At 44.1% G+C, this 21,432-nt stretch overlaps 1 protein-coding gene across 6 annotated transcripts in view; it reads right to left on the bottom strand.

Annotated features, from left to right (window-relative positions):
* Nucleotides 1-21,432, bottom strand: part of ATAD1 (ATPase family AAA domain containing 1) — a 791,357-nt gene that overhangs the window by 653,073 nt on the left and 116,852 nt on the right. For all 6 annotated transcript variants that reach the window (XM_069611287.1, XM_069611289.1, XM_069611286.1 and 3 more), the window contains one exon: nucleotides 2,696-2,794. In XM_069611287.1, the coding sequence (XP_069467388.1) occupies nucleotides 2,696-2,794 (99 nt within the window). The remainder of the gene's footprint in view (nucleotides 1-2,695; nucleotides 2,795-21,432) is intronic.

The raw sequence follows: 21,432 nt of genomic DNA, 5'->3' as shown, positions 1-21,432 counted from the left end.
TTGTATTTTCCGGTATTCCAACAGTAGAGGGTAAGTTCATTGCTTTAGCCGCACATTCAATTATGCTAATGTCCGTGATATTATTGTTTCCAAAGAAAGCCTGGTTAGTCATTTCTGAATGATCTAACATAGCATTACCTCTAAAAGCGCTGGGTACTTTAATTTCAGTGCTAGTAGTGGTTGCTTTCAAAATGCATTTGTCCATAAATGTTTGACCTGGGACTTTTTTGTTTTCAGTTTCCTAGGAGTTTTGTGACGTGATTTGTAGTAGACAGTGCGGAGATTGATAGTAGAGTCAGCAGATTCACAGTTATGTATCTGAACTTTATGAGTAGCTGTTGCCATATTAGAATCCGTATAGAGATTGTAGGCTTCACTGTTAGAAGGCTGCAGGACATCTCGTTTTTTAGTGCAACGATATACTGCACTAAAGGTGGAACAGCAGAAAATGACTTCGAGGTAGTTGGTTGTACATTAGTAAGTGGGCAACACTTTAAAAATGTGCAGAGAGATTCGGTATAGTGAGCAGGGTCCACTAAAATGGCATCTAGTAGCGCTGAGGAGCCTTTTTGGCTACGGAGAACGGATCTCATGGTTAACACTGAAGTGGGGGAAATGTGTAGAACCACGAGTCTTAGATAAAATCACAGAGTGTGGAAAGTATAAAATGCAGGTCCGTACTTTGCACAGGCTACTATCCCTGGGAGAGCAGGTAATCAGATCAAAGAGATTGCAGCAGTGAGTATTAAGCTGCAACTCTGCAGGCCCACCAAGAGCAGAGTAGGTAAAAAACTATAGAATGTCTGTTTGCCCTTCGCCAAGTTAGAGAGCTCAGTGCTTAAACAGTGACAGATCAATGGTCACAGTAAAGAAAATGAAAGTGCTTAATAGCATCCTGCAGCCGCACACGCTGAACAGCCATACAGCACCAGCCCTTCTGCCACCAGGGCTTCGGCGCAAGGGTGGCGGAGCGGTGCTTTTGCAGTTACGAGCGGTGTCACGTGACACGGTCACGTGCTCCTCAGCGGCTCCACCTCCCTCTGTGCAGCAAGAGCCCAGCACTCGCAGTGCTGCTGGAGGGGGGAGCTGGCAGGCAAATGCGGTCACAATTTAGGTGAAATCCAGCACTCCTGATACTGTGTCCGGATTCACACCAAAGTTCAACTTACATTGCAAGGGGTTCAAATCCTTGCTGTCACAACTGAACCACTTTCCTTCAACGCCATTCGCCTCTCCTCCCTTACCTCCCCCTTTTGTGTTATCTTGTCTGTCCTACTTCCGTTTTCCTTTTAAGTTTAGCTTTGGTCCAAGCCTCAATCTTTTTTACTTGCTTCACAAGTTACTTTTCCTGCGCTTTCCTTTTCGAGAGACGTGGTTAGCAAGTAATCGAGTTCTACACGTTTTGCAATAGCGAGAACGTCTACCAAACTGGGATCGTCCTTTAGTTCCTCTCTCATCTTATCAGCACTGTACCATACATTCATCCATAATATGCCCATCAAACGTATTACCAAAGTTGCATGTGCCAGGCTGTAACATACTCGTCCACGCTGTCATTAACCTCCTGCTCCCACATGACAAAATAATATTCCTCTAGTATAGTATAGTACTAGTCTTGGGGTTAAAGTGTTTGTTTAACTTCTTTAATGCATGTTCCATTTAGGCTGTGACCAAGAACATTTCCATTATCCAATTAAGGAAGTGTTTTATATATCCACTATCAGCAAGGGCACCTTTCTATCCATGCCTATTCCACCTCCACCACGTGGCTTTGAGATGATGTAAAAATCGTTATTTCCTGGTCCCCAATTTATTCTTGGGGAACCTGGCTGTGCCATTAATACAGCTGGGTGTGGAATATTTAGCATTTTTACTGTTTTGTTTTTGTTCCCCTTATTTTCTTTGTGTAGGTGGGATCCTTTCTTTATTATATAGTTCCCTATTTTTCTTTAAGGATAATCAGTCAGCCTCGACTGAATTCGTGACTCGGCATGGATGTATACAAAGAGAATGTTTCCACGTTGTGACAACACTTGTTGTTTGCCGGCGCACAGTTCCCACAGGTAGGTCCCTCCCTATAGTCTGCAGGTCTCTCGCCCGCACACCTGTACGGTGGCAGGTCCACAGGGCTTACCTCGCGCACTGTACTAAGCTTTTTGGGTGCATCTGGCTGGCACACTTTTCGCCCTATTCCGGGCTGTCCTATTGTATCATCCTATAAAATTATATAAATATTTAAATATAATTTATTACGATAGTGTTCATGTGAATAGCTGAATTTGCAAAACACTTATTTCAGTAGACTCGTAACATCAACAGATGTTACCAGGAGAGTAAACCACCAACTGATTTCAAGAAAGAAAGTTGGAGACCACTGATACACCAAGGTACCCACAAGCTCGGTTTCTGACTTTATTATCTTTGAAAGACCAGTCATACTGCAAATTCGATACTTTAATAAATACAGGAAAAAAATCTAGAATTAAATGTGAAGTGTTTAGGAGATAACCAACATTCTATTAGACAAGAATGCTTCGCATTTTACATCAGAACCTAAAACAGATAAAACTAAAACAGCTTAAGCACAAATGTGAAGGCGTTCTTGATTATGTACACAGACATTCACCATTTTACAGGTAGAATTAGAACAACATGGGAGTCACAGATTTACTATTCTAAAGACACGATCTCTTACTTGCATATTGAGAGGGTCCACAAGATGGGCAGCAATGCTCATTTCATACTCTGTAAGCTTTATATTTTTCACACCAATTTGTTTCATTAACTTCTCTGCCTAGAGGGAAAGTAAATCGCAGTTAAAAGTCATGTCTGGAATACTGTCTGGAATACAGTTACATGGATGAGTTGAGACAGACATTTTGTAAACACTGAACGGCCACTTGTTGGGGATGCAACTTACCATTTACTGACAGTAAGAGACAAAGAGATCTGTTCACAATCACATGATGTGTTAATAGTGTAAGCCAATTTCCTGGTGTGAATTCCAGTTGTGTGGCTGCACATACACATGAGCATCAATTTAAAATCGAGGCTAATCAAATTACTTATCTGAAATTAAATTGTGAAACTTCAGAAATGTATCACTCATCACTCCGAATAAAGGGATGTCCACACAGCGGTTGCTATGAAAATAAGATTGATTTCTCATATAAGAAAAGTAAAGCAGTTCAGAAAGCTCCCTTTAAGGCTTGACACCATTTGAGGCTGAACACAAAGTAAAAGGTCAACCCAGGTTTGGTTACAAAATGTAACAGTTTGTATCCCAGATATACATTAGGCTAAGCCAGGCTTATTTTCTCATAGGAATGAGTAGCAAGGATGAGGCACCTTATGACTGAGTGGGCTACTGGCCTTAAAGCCGAGCAGTAGAATATGGTAAGCAAGGGGAGCAAAGTTAAAGATGGGGCCCGAAATAAAAGACAGGACTTAACTTCGGGCTCACTAGTGTGCCTTTCCAAAGGCAATTCAAATGCTGGTAGCCTAATGGTTTGAATATCTTTGTCAATGTTGGATCCCTGACAAACAATATTCTGGTCCACACAGAGCAAATGTGAAGAGGTCAGAAGTGACAGTTCAGTAAGGCTGTTACAGCTAAAGTACTGAGAATGTTTAGTTTAGTAAACCTCTTGAAGACAATGTAAATCACAGCTATTTTCTGGGCACTGATCCCAAAACAAGAAATCGGAAACACAGATACTGTTGCAGAAACAAAGGGAATAGTTGTTGAAAGCCTGATAAAATAGCCAAGTCTTACCTTTGCAAAGGAAAACAGCCATGCCCGCGGTAGATCAGACAAAAAGAGAAAGCGTTCTATAAAGGAAGGTGGGGTAAGGACTGAGAAGACACATCCAACTTCACGAGCAGAACGGAACCTAGGAATAGTAAGAGCACAACACGTAGCCAAGCATAGGCAATGACAGAGAATGTGTTGCATGGGTTTTGAAGAAATAAAACTTAAGACCAGAATTAGAAAAGCAACGATTAACATTACAGAGGGTTTTTGAAAAGGACCCGCTGTCAAACAGGGAGCATATTACGATGGGCCAGGAAAGAAGGGGATGGGGGGGTTGGCCTGAATCTGGGCAGAGCAAGTTCGGGAAGCTCGATCCACTTGAACCAAAAATCCTGAAAGCACCTTTCAATGAGGGTCCTACTGCCCGGAGATGCTGGTTGTGGCTCTCCAAGGGACTCCTGCACGACTTGTTGAATTGACAGGAGCATAGGCTAACTACAGGACAACAATTGTGCTGGTAACCACTGCATGAGTGATTGCAGGCGGGACAGCCGCCATCTGTGGGTCGAGCGGACCTGGAGGTGCAGGACCCTCCGGTGCGTGACCAGACACACATTGATGGGCTGACGCAGGAGATACATGTTCTGGTGTAACGACCGACTTGCCAGGACGCCACTGTATGGGGAGCTGAGGGCGCGCAGACACGGATCCACAGTCAGCTCCGGTGGCAGGGCTGGGGCGACAGGACACCCTGTCGGGTGCTGCTTGCAAGGTTAGCAGCGATGGCGGTGGTCAGTGGCGGTGCGATCCGGTGTGCACGGATTGCGCACTGTGTGGAAGGTGCTGACAGGAAGCCGCGCTCTCGGAGTTGATCAAGCCACACAAACGGGAATCTCTTAGTTGATACAGTGAAAGGACGGGCGGCCTACAAGAACACTGAAAGACTGGTGTCCAATGGTCCCCATTGAAAACTCGGATCTTTGAGCACACACAATATTGCAAACACTTGCTGAGGCCCCTTCCCTGAAACACTGTTTGGGCCTGTACTATTCCTTCTGCGTGCACAAACGTAAGGGCAGCAAGCTAATATCTGGATTTGGTGCACCCAGTCCTTGTCCGCTCCAGATTCTTCATGGTGAAAGGCCAACAGCACCAGCTAAAACTCGAACAGCATTTGGGAACTAAAGGTGGAAGACCAAAAAATATAAAGAATTAGAGTAGTCATACTATGACTGAATATGTGCTTGCTGATGAGGTTATGATACAGGCTGATGAAGACAAGAAAATAATAATTTGGCAGAGAAGCCAAGACAGAAATGATGCGATGAACTGATGTGATGTTATTTAGCTTTTATACTATGCAAGTCACCACCCTAGTGGTCTAAAAGCGCAGAGTCCTTGTCCGTGGGTGAGTGAATTGTGATGCCGCCTAAGGTGCTGAAACTAGACTGCAGTCTGCTGGTGAAGTACAAGTGGGGCAAAAGAAAGGAGGAAAGGGTAATTTGGTGGACAGAGTACAAACAAGGTGGTGTAACCAAAACAAAAGGGAAGGACAGTGTATAATTATTGCGTGAACCTGGATCTATGTCTGAGACATAAGGCTGTTTGTTAGGAAAAGGAAGGGCATGTCAGGAGAGAGATGAAACCTTAATGGCAACCTCATTTTAGGAGGTTAGGTATAACTTGGGTGCATTAGTACATTTATTAAGATTAGTAATGGAAGTATGATGGCCTTGAGATGTGCTCAAGAGTTCCAGGTAGTTTTGGTGGCCATACTTTTTTTTACTTTGTAATGTCAGACCTCTTCCCTGATAGTGGTATTAAAACTGTAGGGCAACCCCAATGGACAGACATTTCTCAGAGCCAGGAGTTGGCTTATGTTTTGAAAAGTCTACAGAGAATACAAAGAGGAAGATGAGACAAAAGAACTTTCCCATCCTGCACCAAAATAATAAGCCTTCGGGCTGAAAAAAAAAGGAATAATAAACACGTGAGGGGTTCTGGTCCTTGTTTTTACTGAATTATCCTTCAGAAACAGTGGTGAAGGTGGTGGTTATATTGGCTTGGAGAAGTCGCTTATGACGGGGCGTGGCCAAGATCCTACATATTGATCCTTACAGTGGTATGCAAAATCCTATAATTGCGTGAAATCACTCTGGAACGTGGCGGCAGCGACTCGCCGACATTTGGGTGCAATTTAACGGTTGCACCTCCTTTGAAGTATTAGAAGCTTTTGAGTTCTCATCATTACGATCAGCACAAGTTGCTGAACTCATTGCCCTAACACGGGCTTGCACGATCGCCACAAAACGCACAGCTACTATATACAAATGATCACCGTTACACTTTTGGGTCCGTCACACGACTTTCATTTTTACTTGATTTATGGGTTATTACGGATGACTCTCTTGCAGACTTTTTATGCTCCCTGATGATTATATTGACTTGTTTGTTTTTATGGATTTGTTGTTTTATGGAATTGTTCCCTGTTTTGTATCATGCTTTTATTTAATACTTGTATCTAATGCTGCTGTGTTTTTTTACAGTTTTTTCATATTGTATTTTCAGCATATTAGCTTATATTTTTATTGTGTTTTTGTGGAATCCTTTTTTTGTGATGTTTTGTGTTATTTGTGTACTCGTTTGCCTTTGGTCCTAAGGCGTTATATAAATGATTAAACATAAACATCAACATACACATTAAGGTTACATATTTTTAAAGCTTGAAACAGATTGGAACTAGCAAATGGAAGGTTAGAAACTGATGGTTGCGCCTTGCGTGTACAGTAGCCTAGAAGAGCTTGGTAACCCTTGACATCAACAGCTACCAGCGGCTCCTATGTAGTCCCCTAGCTCACAGGGGCTATAAAAGCACACATACCTGGCCTTAACTGTGTGTGTTTGGAAACATGTAAAAGGGAGTATTAAAAAAAAAAAAGTCTAGACGACAAAGAATTAAGGATCATGTTTATTGGACAAAAAGATTTTGCATGCATTTCGTATTGAAGTGATATTTGCAGCCTGCTATGCATTAACTCCTCTTTCCCCAGAAGTAGCTCCTGCTTACTGAGTGCTTCCTCATACCCAAGAGCCGCTTTTAGCTCTTGTCCATCAAATGTGTATTCGGATCCCTGCAAATGTGTATCTTGCCTCAAAAACAGGAAGCCTTGTTTACCCTTCTTTAGAATTTTTGGTAGGTTTAAGGTTCTATTTTTAAAAAGGCAGCAGTCTTGTAAATGTTTCTCCACACCTGTTGGTCCCATCCCATCACAGCTTCCAAAAGACTTACTAGCCCTATGACTGACAGGCAAGCTTTTTTCGAAGCAATCCCCAGTTATGTGAGGGTTTCCAGACGCAACATGGTCAGGTGTCGTTCCCTGTTACAGGAGGGTCTGGCACTGCTTCTCTCAAATAGGCTGCATGCAAAAGATACTAAGGTCTGGATGTTCTTCCAGATCACTGACAAATTCCCACGGTTGAGTTCCATTTTGTAACTGTTTGTTGCTAGAGCACTGTTGGTTTGGTCATTTCCTCACTTTAGTTTCACTGATGATTGGCTTTCAGTCCTGTCTTCTTGCCTCACAAATCTTAGGAATCTCTCCTGCTCCCTCCTTCACACCTGGCTAGCCCACATGGATGGGGCAACCAAGGTAGATTATAGTTATACAGGGTTCATCAACAATCTTAGCTTTTAAAACTGAAGGTCTGAGCATCACGCTGCATTTGCGCTGTAAACATTCCAAACCTCAAGTATGGTGGCAGCACTTTAAATTATGTTTCTCTTATCCACAAAAGGTGGTTTGCCAAACTATGGTGTATAGTGTTAGCTTTCACACAATTAGGAAACTGGGACTGTGTTACACAGCATTGTTAATTACTTGGATTTGTTGATACGTCTACGTTTCTATTCTCATCTGCATGATTATGTTCACAATAGGTGAAAGTATGAAGACATGGCAATAACTAAAAATCAATGCTCTCATTTTACAGATTAGAGATTGGTTTGTACTGTGAAGGCCACACAGTACTTAACACCGACATGATTATACAAGGCCAGGGTTTAAGAATTCCACTGATTGATGTATCGATAAACCTTTAAGGAAACATTTTCCAACATAGGTATATGTTGTTTACTCCCAGCTACAAAAAAGGAGAAACATGGCATTAAGGACTGTAAAGGAAGAAAGTTTTCCAGAGAGACATGGACTCCTGGGATTCAGGGGTTGAATCCTTATGCGGCTTGCCCAAGTCTATTTTTTGTGCTAGTTGACAGGCTGATTAGAAGATACCTCTGAACACCTGCACCAGGTTGAGAAGTTGAGGGAAAAAGCATTTGAACTTGTGGGCCTGACTGCCGCACTGAGAGCCTGAAGGAAGTAGTATGATTGGAACCCAAAAGCATCTAAAACTATATTTTCTGACATAAAACACCATAGGACGGCCATCCTATGGTTGACTGAGAGAAATGTTACCATGACGAAAATCTGGATTCATCAGGGGTTGCAATAGTGCAGCCCAGTAATACTTCAAGTCTGGGACACTAACCCCTCCTCCCTTCATCTGTGGAATTACAGGTGTTATTGGGAAAACAAAAAATGAAATGTAGGGAATAAAATCATTGTATAGTTAACTCACACCAAGATTTGTTTCAGTAGATGTGGATTCCTTTCCAGAAGTTTCTTAATTTCAGTCAGTATGAATAAGATATCCAGTGACAATGTCACCATTGAAATTGTTTCCATGGGACGATGTTTACTCAATTGTTCACCCTAAATAAAAATCAGGCACTTAAAATGTAGTGCTTGCCCCAAAGATTCTAAGTTTGGAGTTTAGAATAGTAAGACAGACAAGTTCTAGAATATGTAGCAGAAGGCTTTTAATGATTAAGTTCACCAAACTGTTGATATTTTCCCCGACATCGATTCCGAATAGCTGTGAATGATCATGTGAAATTGGTGTCCCCAGATAGAAAATCTTAGTTCAAATTTGTTTGCTTTCGACCAAAGAAATTCAGGGCATCAAAGCTTTTAATTGTGTGGTGACATTTCAAACAACATATTTAGTCATATATTGTCCTGTGATGTGGAACTGCACCTTCCATTGCAGTTTGGAGTTTTAGATAGAAGACTAAATACTTTTTTTATCATCATCAGGGAAGCTGATTTTTATGGAGTTGCGATATGGCTTATGACACCTGTAACGGTGCCGAAGGAAGGCTCAGACACAATGGTGGCATGTTTTTGGACAGACTTTTATTAATTAAAAGAGGGTTGGAAAACTGCCTCTCCATCCCTAAAGTGAAAAGGCGTGTCCCTACCTCAAAGGAAACTAGTGAAATTGTCAGGAGGTCCAAAACTAAAACGTCTGTTACTGTTGTGTCCCCAAAGCCTACTTCTTTCCCCAACACTAATAATCTAAGACAACTAAGCAAGGATGATCTCTTCTCAAAGTAAAAAGTGTTTTGTGTGTTCAACCAACAGAAAAGTTACCAGTTTCGCTGGTAATAAAGTGATGCAAAATAATTTTCTAAAATTACAAAATCCAAATGCTAGGGTTGTGCTCCTTTCCCCTTGACGACTTCTTATCTTAAGTCACTGGATAATTCACGAGAAACTGTTTCTTAGCTTCACAGTTCGTGTATCCTACCAGCCTGGCACGCTCTGCTATCAAGTGTAGGATTACTTTGATCAGTTCAAGGGGTTTTGAATCTCTTATTCGCCATCTCTCATGTGGGTGCTGGTCCCAGACTCACAATACTTTACCCCGGTTGGTTCACTCTCATGCCAAGCAAGTGTTCTCTACTGGGCTGTTTTCTCTCACAGGGTCCCAGACCCTCTTTGCTTTGGTGCGGTTTCCAAGCTTGCACTGTTGTGTTCTATCCGCTTGGTTCACTCTCCTGCTAAGTATACAATTCTCTCTCCTTTGCTTCAGGGTCCTAGGCTCTCTCTTTCATCAGGGTCCCAGACCCTCTTATTCTTGGGTGCTGGTCCCAAGCTTGCACTGTTGCGTTGTATCTGCTTGGTTCACTCTCCTGCCGAGTATACAACTGGCCCTCATTTGCTTGAGGGTCACAGACCCTCTTTCCAGTTTCTGAGCTCGCCATGTAGCTCCACCAGACCTCTAACAGTTCCTGGGCAACCTGCATACCTGTTTGCTTCCTTCTCTCAGGTACTTGGGGTTCCTGGGAAGTTGTGTCCCTTCGGGAGGCTCCGGTAGCGTTTGGGCATCCGGCGGGGTCTGCAGCACCTCTGCAGTATGACTTTCCTCAGCTGCATGTTCCATCTGTTGTGCTTCACTGGGGACTGGCACGCAGGGAGGCTTCACTTGGCAGCAACCAGAGTAGTCCTCTCGTAATGGACCATGCTCAGGGTCTCTTTCCTCTGGTTCGGGCTTTCCATGCAACCTGCGTCAGCTGTTCCCATACACGGCTCCCGCTGTTCCTCTTTGGATGATGACGCTCTCTCTTTTGCTTCCCACCTACACATGTACTGCTTCGATGTCATTAGGAAGCTAGACCGCTCGCTCTGCTTCTCGTGAGTGGTCCTTGGACTCGCAGCCATCTTCGTTACAGTACCAGCCTTAAAGCTACATTCATGATACTTTGTACTTTCTGGCTTTTCAGTCTTGTCATGTAGGGGAGATTGACTTGACAACAAAATACATTGCTCTATTCAGGGAGAGGGAAGGAAGATTTAGAGAAGGGGTTGAATGTGATACCACAATCTCTGGTGGTGGTCGTTGCCAATCCCATAGGGGGATTCCTTCCATATTTCATTCTCCCTCAGTGCACCAACACCGAGAGGAACTATTGTACTATGGACGCACCGCCTTGGCCCCATTTGAAAGGTCTCCCCGTAGGGGAGAAGGAACAACATCCTCAGATTCGTCACACACCTCAATTCTGCACTGACAGTGAATTATTCAATGGCCGGCATTAGTAAGCCGATGTTACTTTTCAAAACCCAGGTGCCTTGATGTGTCACTTGATCATGAGTATCTGGGAGCTAATAGAAAGATATCAGTGCATGCAGAAGGGGCTGGACGACCAATTGTGGCTGCCATTATACTAATCTTTCTAGAACAGGGGTCTGCAACCTGCAGCTCTTCAGATATTTTGGACTAGTTTTCCCATGAACCCTCACCATTGACTAGGATAGCTAGGGCTGATGGGGGTTGTAGTTCAAAACATGTGGAGAGTCAATAGGTTGCAGACCTCTATTCTAGAAGGTTCTGCAGAGGGTGATGGATGTGATAAGTGCACCTACTTTGATGACAAGATTACAGTGGATATTGAATACTGGTTCAGGCCGACAGCCAAAGTTTTCTTTATCAGAGTTTTGGTTTTAATTAATCACCGCTTGTTTTTCTTAAAATTGGGGGCTCGGTCTACAGTACTCTCTAAAATAAATCGTGCATGTCTGGTTTCTCCTATATCTGTTTTTCCCCAAACATTTTATAGATAGGAGCTAAGAGATGTTCATTGAGGTTAGCGTTCAAGACTAAGTGGTCATCAGCATAAAGACATACTTTATGACAAGATCATGCATCCAATTAGGTTGGCTCAGAGCTGCTGGCCCAAACAGATGGGCAAGGGACCCAAGGTAAAAAGAAAGACCTCACTTCTTAAAGGAAATCCAAGATGACTATTTAGGTGTAGACTAATCATAGGGTGGTTATAGGAGGGTAGTTCAAATTAACAAACTTTTCCGCTATCCCAACTGATCTCAGCATGGTGCAAAGATACTGCCTTTTGGACTCATCACAGACCTTCTCTGCATCAATGTCAACTGCGAAGGTCGAAGGTGGCCAGGATATCCAAGATATTATGGTCCAGCTGCCCAACGTCAATAACCCCTTTTTGCTTGTTATGAGTCACAGTAAGGAGCCAAATTTTCAGCATGTTAGGCAATATCTTAAGAAAGGTTTTGCCACTAGTCTTAACCAAAGAAATCTGTGAACGTGAACCATCGTAAATAATCTATATCGTTTTTGAGAGATTCAGCCGAAGGCCACGGGTGTACAACCACACCTTTTTAGATATAAACTAGATATGTACAATCAATCAGTGGTTGACATGCCTTGTGAGCTCCTGGTACAAAAGCCTTCCTATTAGGCAAAGCCTTTATTGCCTTGTCCACCTCTTTCTCTGATACATGGTAGTTTTCATTCTTGTTTGGCAATAGGAGAAAGATGCAGTCAGTAATTGTTTAACATCCTTGGTCTACAACATTCCCTCTACCTTTAGTCTTTATAAAGCTTCTCAAGCACTTAATTCATACCCTGTTCTTTCTCTATACAAAGCTACGTCTCTGGGTGTTTAATGGTTTGGATTCCCTTTTAAGAGCAGATGGTCACAAGCATCACCCCACTTCTAAATCTGATTTTTCTCAGCCCATGAGCTGTTAATGACTTTACAATAAAGTAATCATTTCCATTTATCCTGCATATTTTCTTTTTTACAACTGTACTTATTAGGTTGTACATGTAGAAAGCATTACAGAAATTACATTTACATTTCAAAAACATTTCTACGAACATAATACATGGCTGTGTTTGACCCTCAATCTCTCCATTCTCACCCACCCACCTGTCCCCCTACCAAAATGTTTGCCGACCACGACTCAAGGGGTCTGCAGAAATAGTCTCAAAAGTTTAGGTGTGTGTGTGTGTCAATGCCAGACATTTTTGATCATAGTCTAAAAAAGGGGGTCATCCACCAAAATGTCCCATACCTTGATCCACCAAAAAATTAACTATGGGCCTTCAGGGGATTCCCAACTTCGAGCTATTGTAATCCGGGCAGTCAACGGGACCTGCGGTCTTAATTTAGCAGAATCCCCAGATTTAGGGTAGATTTCTGTAACTGGAACGCCCAGGAGAATAACCTGAGGGTTCATCTGGAGTTTAATATGGGCAATGACATATTATAGACACACTCTTCCCCCAAAAAGAGTGGACAGTCCCACCACATGTGAAAATATGTCCCTTATGCACCACATTTCCGACAGCTTGTTGGTTGTAACATTGTCCGAAAATGGTGTAGCTGCATTGGGCAATAATACAAACGGAATAGGAGTTTCAGGGCACATTCATTGTTAGTTATACATCTGAAAGAGGAGTGATTTCTAGCCCAGATGTCCAGCCAGGATTGGTCATCCAACGAACAACCCAGGTCCTCCTCCCAGTGACGCATGTAGGTAGGGCAATCCATCACAATGTCATTTCCTAGGAGCTTGTACCAGAATGTACAAAAATATAGAAAAAGGGGTAGTAGATTAATTTTAATAGCTGTTATGCGTCCCATCAAAGAGATTCCCTCAGTTGTCTATCCCTCCAAATCTGGCACCAACCTTTTAAAGAGAAGTGGAAGGTTGACCCCAAACTTCTAGCCGAGAAGCAGTGATGCAAACTCCTAAGTATTCTATTGATTTTTTATCCCATTTAATAGGGCAGGATGATTGCAGTGAGAAGACCACATCAGCTGACAGTCCCACCCTCAGTGCCACTGATTTGGAGTAGTTAATTTCAAAGCCTGGTGCCCGACCAATGGATTTTAGCTCATGAAGGAGAGAGTGAAGAGATTGAATATTGCTCAACGCAAGTAAAACAGTCAGGCGGGGTTGTTTCGTATCCGCCGATCAAGAGGTTCCAGAATTAGGACGAACAGTAGGGGGAAAGAGGGCCTCCCCGACGTGTCCCACATGTGAGGGGGATAGGGGTTGTGTGTTCCCCATTTACTCGCAACAAGGTATTAAGTGCTATACAATTGGCCAAAATCATTTTCCTGAAGAGGGGGCCAAATTGAAAAGATTCTAAAGTTAATTTCATGAAAGACCAGTCTACTTTATCAAATGCTTTAGTAGCATCCAGTGCCAAAAGTGCTCATTTACTTTGTTCGGAAGTTACGGTTTCTATGGAGTCCAGTGCCCGCTGATTGTTGTCCCTGATTTTCCTTCCTAAAACAAATCCTGTTTCGGCTGGATCAATTAAAGCAGGGAGTACTGTAGCTAAACGATTGGCCAAGACCTTAGAATAGATGTTCGCATCAATATTTAAAAGAGAGATTAGTCTATAGAAGGCACATTCCTTAGAGTCTTTATCAAGTTTTAAAAGCATAATGGTCGTAGGGTAGGTCTAACCCCCCTACATTTTCGAGGTGGTTGGGAAATATGAGTCTATGCAAAGAGAGGGAGACCAGGTACGCTGCAACACTCCTGGCCTCCAGCCACCCTTTTGACTACTGGCCTCCCTTCAGACAATATCAAAATCGGACATTGCTCTGAGAACACGGTCCCCAGAGTGCACCCCAGGTCATTGACCAACACAGAGTGGCCTGAACCCGCAGTGACAGTCACAGTGGGGTGCCATAGCGGACACCCCTAAATACGTCCCTTGTGATATCTACAAATCCAATCGAAATATGCGCATGATTTGGTCTCCATTCTGTAACTTTGTGAGAGTCGGAGGAGGAGGGAGGGGACAAGGGGGGGGCAATGTTGGACAGTGTTTTTTGTTTATCTACTTGTGTATGGTTAAACAATATAGAAAGTTTTTTTTTTTTTTTTTTTTTTAAAGCAGAATGGTCTCTCCCCAGGCCTCTGCAACTGCAGCTTCGCTAGCTGGAAGGCTGGCGGCCTCCACAGGGTCTCAGACTTCCTGGAGGGAGGTCAGCCCCTCTCGTTCAAGGACTGCAAGACGAAGTTCGGGATCCCTGAGGAGGAAAGATTTCACTACTCACAGAGCCGTCATTGGATCTCCCAATGAGTCATCAAAGAGCGAGGCTCTATAAACTTAACACCCCTAGAGCTCACACCAACAACTTCCCCTCTAAGGGGAAAAACCATCGCCCTCTACAAACGCCTGGAAAAGTCAAACCCAGAAGCAAAGGAAAGATATATGACCAACTGGGTAAAAGACCTGGGACGTCCTCTGGACCCAGAGGCATGGAACAGAATATGGTTGAGGCTTCACAAAAGCACCTAGTGCATCACCAACAGGGAAAGAGGGTACAAGGTGTGCTACAGGTGGTGTATCACGCCGCCCCAGCTGCACAAAGCCGGCACCATCTCCTCCGCGAACTGCTGGAGATGATGCCCCGAAGAGGGATCGCTATTCCACCTACACTTGGAATGCCCGAAAGCAGCGCACTACTGGGGAGGGGTGCTGAAGCATATCCAGGCAAGCACGGGTCTTTCCATCCTATGGGATCCCATAATCATCCTACTGAGGGACACGGGGGACGGGGACATGCCCTTATCAGGGGAAAGTGGCCCGGCTGTGTACCCAACTGCTAACAACGGCTAAGATAGCCCTCGCCAGACTCTGGAAGCACCCCGAAGGACCCTCTATACCTCTATGGTGGGCTAAGTGTTGGGACATTGTCACAGCGGAAAATATCACAGCACTTCGCATGGCCAACCCGAACCCCTTCCGGAATACATGGGCCCCATTCATTGACTACGCAGAAAGCTTCCCCGCACTCACACAGGCCCCCAATCACCCGCTGGCTGGACTAACCTCCGAGGAACTATCGCCAGGCAGAGACTGCACCACTCCCAGGAGAGACAACCCCACTCCCCTAGGTCCTGATCTTTCGAGAAACAGACTATGCAAAGTATGAATTGTGCTATATTATGTCTTGCTAATACTGACGTCTTTTTTTATTTTTATTTTTTAAATTAATAAAAATATCGTTGAAAAAAGAAAAGAAAAAGCAGAATGGTTGCGGAAGTCTGCATAGATGAAGTCGTGGATCCCGTCTCACTAAAGGAATTAAAAAGTGCTGTCAGAGGGGCTAGAAGTTGGGCACAAAAAAGTTTATAAAATGTAGTCGAAAATCCACGGGGGCCTGGGGCCCTATATTTCAGAGTTTTAATAACCGCATCCTCTTCTTCCATTTGAATTGGGGATTCTAAGGCCGTACTTTCCTCTCGAGAAAGATGTGGTAAGGTACCTTCCCTAATATATTGCTTCTACCCTTCCAAGGAGCAGGGGGGGGGCCCGACATAATTTTCATTAACTGGGATTCTGCTAGCCTGTTCACCATATTGAATTACCCCTTACTAATTGTGCAGGCCTATAATCATATTACGTCTTTTAGCTTTGGCTAGTTTCCGCACCAGAAATTGGTTGGCCTTATTAGTCCTGGCGTAATATCCCTGCTTTGTCACTAAAAGTGAGTGTGCCGTTTCTTCTGCATTAAGGGCCCCTAATTTATTTCTAGAGATTTGCAGAAATCGATACATTTTTGGGCACCAACCTTTTTTATGTTCCCCTTCTAGTTTGGATATTTCATGTTCCCGTTTAGATCTGGCCTGTCGCTTACATTTGTAATAAGCCGCTATATGAGCTATTAAATCCCTCCTTATCACTGTCTTAATGGCATCCCATGTGGTCCCTGTGGATGCGAGTTCAATAGGGTTCTCTTGAAAATAGTTCTGTATAGCTTTGCCTATTGCATCCCTGAAAGCCATACCGTTAAAAATTGAATCATATAGACGCCACTGCGGCCTAGCAGATGGGGCTGGGTCACAAAATCCAACAGTTAAAAGGGCTGGCGCATGATCAGATAACACTCTGGGGCCGATGGACGCTTCCTCCACAAATGACATTAGCTGAGGGAACACCAGAAGCAAGTCTATATGAGAAGGGGAGCGGTGCACATGGGAAAAGAAAGTAAAATCCTGTTAGCTCGGATTAAGCACTCTCCAGGAATTGACAACCCCTATAGTTTAAAAAGGTGGAGAATCCCCAGTGCAATCTTATAATCTCTCGATGTGAGGTCATGCATTCCATCTCCGACCTACTTGACTCCATGGGTGTTGCATATACAAACTATGCAGACGACATTCAAGTATTTTTTACCCCTATCTGGACTCTATCACCAAGACGCCACGGCCCTTCACAACATCTATGCCACTATCCAAGCTTGGATGGCAATCAATGGCCTCTGTCTTAACGGGGAGAAGGCAAATTCTGATCCTGGGCCAGACAAACACATTATCGAAACTAAGCCCCCAATACAACAACTTCAACATAGACAACTCAACCATCTCCGTATCATCCTCTGTCAAGACTCTAGGTGTTCACATTGATGCAGATCTGTCGATGAACAAACAAGTCAGCGCCATAGCCTCTGCATCAGCGTTCAGAACCAAACTCATCAATGCCATTAAACCCTACTTATCCACCCCCAACCGCTTGGCCATAGCTAGTGCAACTATAGGAGCCAAACTCGATTATTGCAACGCCCTTCTAGCTGGCACCTCCGCCAAAAACATTCACAGACTGCAAACCACACAAAACAATGCCCTCAGAGCCGCTATGAGCATCCCTAGAAGAGACCATATATCCCACCCCAGACATGAAGCACGGTGGCTCCAGGTCAAAGACCGTATTACTCTGAAAATCCTCACCATCACTCACAGGTGCATCAACAAAACCACTCCAGCATACCTATCTGAAGCAATATCAAGGATCACATCCACTCGCCCCACCAGAGCTCAGTACACCAACCAGCTACACATACCACGCATAAAGAGAGCCACAGCGGGAGGTCTAGGCTTCTCCTATATTGGACCGAAACTCTGGAACTCACTCCCTGCCACCCTTAGAGCTGAAACTTCCATCTCTGTCTTCCGCAACAACCTCAAGGCCACTCTCCTCTACTAGCAAGTGGAGGACTGCCTCCTCCACTTCTGCCATGTATATTGTAATATAACACAAATGTAATATAACTATATCGTAAACTGTATATATATTGCTAATGACCATGTAACTAAGTAACTAAGCTTTGTACTGTAACAAGTGTGACGATGTCCTCGGGCTGCTGTGCGCTATATAAATACGAATAAAACAAACATCTATTATAGGATCAGGAACCCCATTAAAGTCACCCCCAATTAGAATCTGACCATCCAGAAAGGGGAGTATTGTAGCCTCCAGGTGCTTAAAGAATTGTTCTTGTCCTTCAATGGGGGCATAGATCGAGACCAAACTGCACAATTGTCCAAACAACATACCTTTAACCCCAACATACCGCCCTTCCGGATCATATTTGGTGTCCATTGCCCTGGACAGTATGCCCTTCGCTAACAGGATAGCTGTCCCACCAATTTTCGAACCATTGCAGACTATAAATTGTCTTGAAAAGTCTCGATTGCGCAGGCGAGAAAAATCTGAGGGGAGTACATGAGTTTCCTTATAAAAAGATCTGTGCCATTCAGATCCTTTAGACGTCGCAAAATGTATTTCCGTTTCGCTGAAGAGTTTAGTCCCTTTACATTAAGTGACACAAATTCCAACTTCTGATGAGGTAGAGGGGTCAAACATGAATCAGTGTCTTCTGCAGAAGAGGGAGGAGCCAAGTGAGTTTCCTTTACCATTGAAGTACTGAGTATTCTAACTCGATATGACAACCATAATTTTATTTGAACAAACGGCATGAGCCGCATGGAGCCCATGATCAAAGCAAATTCTTATAGTGCTTCCACCTTAATTATCTTTAGGTCCTCATTTTCTGGAAAATACGGATCCGATGACATCTTCATTTATTCAGGTATGTAGTGGTGATTTCCCTGCTCTATCACCTTTGGGGACCTTCGACCAAATATTGCGTTTCGGTGTTTCACCAACATCAGGTTAACGAGAGTTTGGTAGGGGGGGGGGAAATCGCCATCTTTAGGGGTGAACCCCATGATTTCTTCAGCTTCTTCCAACTCATCAATAGTGCGGATCGTCCCTTCAAACAAACTGCAAAGTCTGTGGGAACAACCAGAGGTATTTCTTTTTTTGGTCTTGCAGGAATAGCGTTGAAGGACGAAGTGCTCTTCGTTTCTGAATTGGTAGTGTTGCCAGATCTTGAAAAATGTGTAATGCTGTTCCCTGATGGGTCAGCTCGCCCGGTGTACGTCCTGCAGCAAGAATCTCCTGTTTGGTGGTAGAGAAATGGACTTTAGTGATTTCATCAGGTGGAGTGTTTGATGATAGGCCCCTTCGAGAGCATAACCTACGAGTACAGTCTAGAAGAAGCAAGGACTTGTCGATCTCAGGCAGAAGAACTTGAAAGAAGTCCCATGTAGTCATTCAAAGCTTGGTCTGAAATTGAAGAAAGCACACCTGATTTGTAGATTATTCCTCCGAGCCCCGTTTTCCATATCTTCATGGTTGCTTTCCATCGTTTCGCTTTTCCTTTCCAAAAATGTAATTCTGTGTTACATGTCAGCCATTGTGGTAGAATGATCTAATACTTGATCCTCTGTTTACCCTTTGGTCTAGGCGATCCAACTTAGTTGCAATTTAAGACATGCAATTACGAAATTCGGTCTTGATATCTAATGCAAAAGCCTGAATGTCCTCCTTAGTGGCCAATAGACCTGCAGGGCGGTCTGGTGATTGAGGTATAGATTTCACCATTCCAGCCTTTTTCTCCCTTGTCTGGAGGTAACAGAGTTGTAGCTGTCAGCATTTTTCTGCATTTTCGATTGTCTAGACATGTTGCACTGCCAGGTAAGGTTTCCTCTTAATAATGAAGCTGGAAGGCTAAGATCTTTACAAATTCTCGGCTTCATGCGGAGGCCATCAGAAAAGCGACTGAATAGCCGGCACTGCTAACCACACTCCCCTGCATATTTTTTATTATATCGAACATCTTTGACTCCGCCCTCTTCCCCCATGTCGTTTGTAACCTTCTTGCTAATCCTTTAAGTTGTTAAGATAAAGAAGAATACTTTGTCGACTCAACTGCTTTCGGAAGACCACTCAATCACATTGTCCCCCATAAGGATGCCTTGCATACATCCTAAACTATCAAGGCTCTGCTGAGCCTTCTGTGGTAAGTCAGAATCAGGAGCCAGACATTTTCTTAAAGGAATTTATTGTTTTACCACCTAATAATCCTACTCTGTCCCTGACATGCAAAGCCTGTGCTAGAAAGAAAGACGCCTAAAGGGTGCTCGTCACAATGTCTTCTATATCTAACTAAGTCAGACAACCAGAAAACCTACTCTTAGTGCGGATGGCAAACGTAACAAGCACAGGAAGGTCTCTTCCCCCCCCTCCATACCCCCACCAACCATGGAATGATGGCTGCCTTCAGACCCCCTAGTGATCTCTCTTAGTCATGAGGAATGCAGCATCTGGGACTTTAAGAGTTCCCGTCTGTAGTACGAGTATCTACTCTACTCTACCCTTCTCTTGTCTTTTCCATCTCTGGGAGGTTTCAAGGTGTCAGAGTCTATGGTTAGGGACGCAACACCACGGCCAACCTGAGGAGACTACAGCACGTCATAGCTGAGACCCAGGAAAGCGCCGAGGACCTGGCGGTACTTTCACTGGACGCCGTCAAGGCCTTCGACTCCATCTACTGGGAGTGGTTAATCGAGGTGTTGAGCGAGCTTGGGTTCGGAGAAGGCTTTGTGAGTTGGGTCAGGGTCCTTTATAGCTCACCCAGGGCCAGAGTGAAGACCGGACGAACGATATCTGAAGCCTGGGCGATACAAAGAGGCACCAGGCAGGGCTGTCCGCTATCACCCATGGTGTACGTCCTGGGACTGGAGCCGATTGCCATCTACTGCAGGAAACAGTTCTTTGATGCAGGCATAAAGCTAGGCAACAGGCACTTCATAATTTCCCTATACGCAGACGACGTTCTCTTATACCTAAAGGACCCACAAATGAACGCGCAGGTTCTTCTCGATGTCCTGGACAATTATGCCCGGTATTCCGGAATCAAATTTAGCAGATCTAAATCCTGCGCATTCCCACTAGCCAAACTCAACAAGATAGCTAAGGAAGATTTGCCAGAGGTGGGGATAAAATGGCAACCAGGAATGTTCCGCTACCTGGGAATCAACATAACGCATACCCCAGAACTCACCCACGACCACAACACTGAAAGAGCAGCAAAAGCACTCCGTAACTCCATGAAGTTCTGGTCAAAGTTGCCACTTGCCATGATGGGCAGAGCAGCAATCGTGAAAATGATTATCCTACCGAGATTCCTCTACTACTTTACAAATGTCTGCTACTACATCCCTATATCCTTCTTCAGAAAGCTGGAATCGCTAATCAGAGACTTCCTATGGGGCCCAACTAGACACAAGCTACCCCTAAAGATCCTCACGCTGCGACACAAGGAGGGGGGGGTCCAGCTCCCGGACCTACACATGTATTACTTAGCGGCTCAACTCAGCCATGTCACAAAATGGCTCCACGACGACCCTAATACAGAGTCGGGACTACTAAGGATAATACCTTCCAATCTGTTTCCCAAGGAATCACTCTGGAACCCACTGAAACAAACACAAGAAGCCCCTATGATTGTGCAGCTGGGTAGACAAATTTGGATTAGAACCTGCTCCATCCTTCAAATGACCCACCCGTATTCTCCGGACACCCCCATCCTCGTCGACACATGTCAAACCAGAACAGACCTCAAGGTGGCAAGAAATTGGGAGCGAGCTGGGATTTACACTTGGGGCGATATGTACGAAGACGCCAAATTCAGAGAATTCGAAGCGATCCTGGAATCAGAGGATCTAAACAGAGGCCAATTCCTGTGGTATCATCGTCTCAGACAGGTTGCAAAAAAAAAATGGCCAGAATGGCCGGAAGAACCCATCCCCAACTCTCTGCTCAACGAGATGCATGAACTCTCAGACGGTTGGAAACCAATAACC

Source organism: Ambystoma mexicanum, chromosome 8 (assembly GCF_040938575.1).
Source record: "Ambystoma mexicanum isolate Mex_15411 chromosome 8, UKY_AmexF1_1, whole genome shotgun sequence".
In the NCBI taxonomy this organism is placed as follows: domain Eukaryota; kingdom Metazoa; phylum Chordata; class Amphibia; order Caudata; family Ambystomatidae; genus Ambystoma; species Ambystoma mexicanum.
The sequence above is the reverse complement of the archived record's forward strand: the minus strand, read 5'-3'. Positions and strand labels throughout refer to the sequence as shown.